The following is a 6,000-nucleotide window of genomic DNA, read 5'->3' as shown; positions in this document are numbered from 1 at the left end:
GCATATTTATCATGGGGGGGGGGGGTGTTGTATTAATATGGCAGTTGCTGAATATTGGTAGAATATGGGTTGTTGTATGCTATCTATTGGTGGCATATGAGGCTCAGAGGCTGCCTGTGCACTTGGCTTTCAGCCCAGGAAAGGCTTTTGTAATCAAAACATGATCTTGTATGCTATGCAACCAGTGCAGAGAAACTGTCTGATGTCTCTCCTGCCTCAGCTCAGCTTTGGAATCTACCCAGCTTTGCCGTTGATGTTCAATATGCACAAAACTGTAAGTGTGTTCACTTTCTGTACACTTTTCTCCGATCCATTTGCCCACCAAAAAGTTTTTTTTTATTTTCATTTACTTTAAAAAAAAATTTTGTTGAAGTTTATCTCGCAGTTTTCGAAATTCAAAATGCCAGGACTTTGCTATTTAAGTAACAACCATGTTACAGCCAAAAGATTAAGATGAGATTCTGCATTGCACCTGTTGTTGGGTAAAAAAAAAATAGTAAAAACACTTTACAGAACGATACCCTCATCGTACTTGTTACCTTGTCTTGTACCTAATATTGTTTTATTATAAGACCCATTTTGTACCCCTCCCCCATTGCCCTTTAAAAATCTAAGCTCTGCAACTGCTTACGAAAAAAGAATCTACTGTAGTTCTCTGTATGGAGTTTCTATTCCTGAAGAAAGCTTTGCAGCTCAGTGACAGCTATCAGCATTGAAAAAGCATACTGTACGTTCTTTTGTTTTATTTGTATACTTTTTTTAGCAATTCATATGATTTAAATGTTGATTTTAATAAAGGGTGCAATACTTTGCTTTACTGCTATAACTCTAATCTGTGTTTCTTGCCCACTTTTCTGTTTTTGAACCTAAAAATGGTGCTTTAGGAGGTTATTTGACATTTGATGAATGGTTTTAGTTCCAGTGCCAATTCTGGCATTTGCATCCTAAAGAGGTACAATTTATACAGAATATACCTTTACACATCCACAACTGTAAGTTGTATTTTATATTCATTTATTTTGCACCTGGCAAATTGTTTAAACAATATAGGGCAGATAATTTCTTCTACATTGTTTGTAGGTATGTTAAATTTAAAATTGGGTGTGGGGTGCCTTAAGAAATTAAAGGTGATAAAGGCACATTCCAGCTACTGAATATATTTCACATTTTATGTATTCTTTTGCATCAGTTTATCTCATTAGAAATTTAGTGATTTGCCAAGAGTAATGTACATGGCAGAATGCTAAGTACTGGCAAGCCAAAGGTGTGTGGCAGTCACCTGCTGCCCATAGATACTGCTTTCCTAACTAGGTATATATATCTCATATCTGTGGCATTATAAGTCTATTTTCACGTTTAACATGACAGGCTTTAATATTTCAGAAATAAATATTTATGTAATGTACAGTTATGAGGTCTTCAGGAAGACCTTCAGGTACCTTCTACCACCCAAGGATATGAAAATAGGGATTACATTAAAACTTTACATTGATAAACATTTTTCTGCATTTTAATAGTCTATCATTGTATGCTTTAAATGTATAGTGTATATGCAAACAGCAGGTGAGTGAGAGAGTGCACCATACAAAGATAGTTTCTGCATGTGTTTTTCTAAAGTTTTACAATGGCGTTACTATTTGTTAATTTCTTGATTTTAAACATATGTGCATGGTTGCGGTTTAGTATTTCAAATTTTACTGGCTACTTGATTTTTCCAAGTTAGTGGCCAAGTACAGAGGCCAGGGTCAGCATGATGGTCCTAAAAATTGCATTTTTTTCTAAAACAAGCAAACAATGGCAGCTACTATTCCTTTTTATCCTGCAGCTTTAGGTTAAAGTCCAATTCTGAATAAATCCCCACCCTCTTTTTCTTTTAAGGGTCGTTGTTTTATCTAGGTATGTGATACCTTTGCATTGAATCTCCCTTAAAGAACCATACCAACTGAACAATCTACATCTATTTTTAATATATATAATTAATGCTGTAGCTTACTACTGTTTAAAGCCAACTTTAAATATTGTTCAGCCTTTGTTTTTAAATATTTTGGTTAACAGGTCTCAATATCTGATTTGGAAGTCAAAAAGAAAATGTTGAAAGATGCTCAATTAGATCAAAGAATAAAAGCTTTAAGAAAGAAGAATGAAGCCCTTGTCCGCCGACATGAAGTAAGTTGTTATCGGACCTGTAGAAAAACTTTGTTGGGCTTTAATAAGTTTAAATTTGTTTTTTTAATTAAATGTCCCAAATGAAAACTGGTTAAAGTAATATATTCCTATCAACATATATTCTTTTGTAAATGTCAGCATTTTGCTTCCACAATAATTACAGTAGTATCAGACATCTAATATTGTGCTGTGTTTGGCTCTAAGGAAGCAACTAGCTTGGCCAACTCTATTACAATAGATGCAGTCTGAACATTGCTTCCAGTGTCCAGTAGCAAGCATTTTTTCTTGATAAAGCTGATAAGTTGAGATTTCTTATTGTTCTATCAAGAATTATCAGACTCTAGAAAACATTTCTTAAACTCTAGGACAGCCCATCAAAGAAAAAAACAATGCTTATTCATAGTATTGCTCACCTTGCAGAATTTTATTTGTGTTACTGTTCTGTTACAATCCAGTGCTGTGCAATTTACAAGCCATGTCACCCTAGTGGCACCTAAGAGTCCCTGACTGCCTTTTTAAAAAGACCACTTGCCCCTATCTATTTCCAGTGAGCATGGTGACTGTTCACACCACCACTGCTTGTAGTTCTGTTCATGGGTTAGTGCTGCATATGTGAGGGGAGCATTAGAGGTGACTGGTTGCCGGATCTGCTTTTTCTCGATTTCTACTACTAGCCACCTTGGCCAAGCTCTGATTTAACTTCTACTAACAGCAGGTATTTATTCCATCCTGTAAATATCTGGGTTGCTTCAAAGCCACATGGAACACCTACACATTACCTCTCCCCCCTCCCTCAATGTGCTGCTCAAAGAGGAGGAAAATGGCTCCTTACATAGTTGTCACAATAACAAGTATCCCCCCTCTAATTGTGTTTTAGTGTCAAATTTTGGATTTACCCTACTTTTAGTTCCCACTGTGGTGGTCATCTGAACTAGCAGAGAGGTTGAATCTCCACCCCTGGGGAACACAGACAGCTGACTCTAAAACCTGGGAGGGGTACTAACCACTTATTAGTATTTTAGGTGTATCTAAGGCTCACTAGTTTTATTTATTAGGTAATATCTTTTGTGCACTGAATCTCAATAAATATTTTTTTAAACCAAATTGTGCAAAGTGAAGTAATCCTTAGCAATTCTGTTTCAGTTATCAGACTTTTGAAACTACTTGGTTGCTATAGTATACTTAATTGTTTGGATCACTCATATTAAATCTAAATGTGTGGTACATACACTGTTACCTTTGTTGTATATAAATGCTTCCGAACTTTATTAGTGCTGTGGCCTTTAGTGCATGGTGTGAAACATTTTATTGTGAAAAATTTTATTGTAGCAACAATGCTAAACAGGGAAGTTTCACCTGATCTTTGACTTTGGAATAAATGTGTTTTGTTGGATGATGTTTAACTCTATTCTGAAGTAGTGTAATGCATGCCTAGATAACAAGATTTTCTTGACACAGGAAATTGAAGAAGACAAAAGGAATGCTGAGAAACAAGGCAAGCCTATTACTGCACGCCAAGTTAGGCAAGACAATCTTACAATCACGATCACAAAGGCTCCTAATGTAAGACTAATTTACTTCTTGCAATTCTATTACCTGTAGAAAAATATAACAGCAACTTGCAAAAAACATGACATCTGCATTGTGTATTTTTTGTACAAGCCACTGCCCTCCAAGCATTAAAGCAGTATATGGCAAACTATATGTTTACCCCTGAGTTTATGTCTCCAACAAAGCATTACAATAAACATTTTTATTTGTATGCTTGTGTGCTGGATTACAGTGGGGAACGCATTTTTGTTGAGTTAGATCTTACATTTGTTTTTTACAAATTTTTGGGTGGTGAATCCAGAAATAACCCCATTTTTTTTGCTATCACATCCAATTTTTACGATACAGGGTACCCTCCATTTTTGTCAAAAAACATACAAATTTTACATGCAATGAAAAAATAATGAAATAATTAATTGAATGTACTGTTTATTTAAATTTATTTTGTTCATACAAAGGATTCATTGTTACTCTGACATTTTTTTTTACAGTAAAACATTTGAAAATTAATCGGGTAGGCGGTAAGGCAAAATTTTACGCTTATAGCTTTTCCTGGAGTGTTTAGTGTTAGGACAAACCCACCGTATGCTCCAACAATAGTCTGCCATCATATGTACATCCCATCTACCTTGATATCGTCCTTCCATGACCTTCAAACGTTGGTGGAATCGTTCACCTTGCTAATCACTGACTGCACCAAGGTTTTCCGGGAAGTTAGAAAGATGCTGCCTGCCTTAGGACAACCCAGAATCCTGGGCTGTTGTGCCATGACTCTCCATTCCAGTAAGCCAGGCTATTACAGATAGGAAAAACAAGTGCAAAAAAGCTGTAACTTTACTTATGCAGAGTTTTAGAAGGCTATATGTTAAATCCACCACCAAAAACAAAATATTGCCTCCGTGGTGCTCTAATCAATGTTGTTTTAATATTTTCTGTTTCAATACATTTTTTATTGGTTTTTATTTGAATGGTTAGACATGAAACAAAGAACAGTTCGACTAAAGTACATAGATCACATAAATACAATGTTCAAAAAAAAAAGAGTAAAAAATTCTAAAAACAATACAAAAACTAACAAGAATAAGTAGTTTTTTTTTTCTTTTATAGGAAAAAAGAGTTGTAAGTGAGAACTGGAGTAACTCTGACAGTGAAGATGAGCAGAGCTTTACAGTGCATATGGGAAAAGATATGCAGCTGGCTGTTACTGTGGACAGTAATGTTGAGGTTGGCTGCAGTAATCATTCTTTAAAACTTAAAAGTTGTGTAATGTATTACTTTTAGATGCATGTTGTTGTTCTTTCAATAGTTGTATGGAATGTTTATTGATATGATTGATCAATGAGTCTTAGTTTCTATCTCTGTTGTCTTTTTAAAAGATTTTGTGATAAGTGTATTGACATGATTGGACATGAGCCTGGTAAAACCATAAAGAAGTGAAATGCAAATTCCACTATAGGCAGGTTTGGCTGTGTGTGGCATGTTGTGTGTGATGGTGGAATGTTTTGAGGTTAGGACTTTATTGTAAAAATACTTGAATGGCATGTTTTTCCTTTTTTTTTTTTGTTTGTGTGTGTGTGTGTATATATATATATATATATATATATATATATATATATATATATATATATATATATATATATATATATATATATATATAAATAAACAGGATTTATATAGCGCCAACATATTACTCAGCACTGTACATTAAATAGGGGTTGCAAATGACAGACTAATACAGACAGTGCCCCGAAAGAGCTTACAATCTGCTGTAAATGATAAGCAATACTTCTATGTACGCATAAGAGAAAATTTAGGTCTGTCTCCATGATATAGACACACTCCGCTTATGTATCCATTTATTTCTCTCAGGGCCCCTTCCTAAGCCGCCTTCTCACTGATTGCTTGTTCTTGACACTACTCCATTGACCACTACTTTTTTTTTTTTGTTTTACATTGTTTTTTTAAATTGGTTTCAATTTTACAGGGCAAGAAAGTAGTCAGTAAGACTGACCAAAGCTGCAGTTTAGTGACAAACAATGTGTCTAATTTTACTATGGAAGAAGTGGATCATCTTTTTACCTTTGGTCGCGGACGTCGTATGCAGATTGCAATTGCAATGGAACAAGTATGTAAATATTATATTTGTGCTAAATGCATCTTATTTTATTTATTTATTTGTTAAATTGTGGTTAGAAAAGGAGTTATATTGAACAGCTAGCAGCCCTCTCATAGAAATAGGCAAACATTAGAAAAAGAGCCAATTGATTGTGCTAAAATATTCAG

The 6,000-nt window shown here is 34.7% G+C and overlaps 1 protein-coding gene across 1 annotated transcript in view; it reads left to right on the top strand.

Annotated features, from left to right (window-relative positions):
• The first annotated feature begins 2,026 nt into the window (after positions 1–2,026).
• CCDC9B (coiled-coil domain containing 9B) overlaps positions 2,027–6,000 on the top strand; it is a 30,094-nt gene continuing 26,120 nt past the window's right edge. Inside the window, exons 1-4 of the mRNA XM_072428337.1 lie at positions 2,027–2,166; positions 3,625–3,729; positions 4,825–4,941; positions 5,702–5,842. Of these exons, the coding sequence (XP_072284438.1) occupies positions 2,089–2,166; positions 3,625–3,729; positions 4,825–4,941; positions 5,702–5,842 (441 nt within the window). The 5' untranslated portion in view covers positions 2,027–2,088. The remainder of the gene's footprint in view (positions 2,167–3,624; positions 3,730–4,824; positions 4,942–5,701; positions 5,843–6,000) is intronic.

Source organism: Pyxicephalus adspersus, chromosome 12 (assembly GCF_032062135.1).
Source record: "Pyxicephalus adspersus chromosome 12, UCB_Pads_2.0, whole genome shotgun sequence".
Lineage (NCBI taxonomy): Eukaryota > Metazoa > Chordata > Amphibia > Anura > Pyxicephalidae > Pyxicephalus > Pyxicephalus adspersus.
This window is presented reverse-complemented; position numbering and strand designations above follow the sequence as displayed.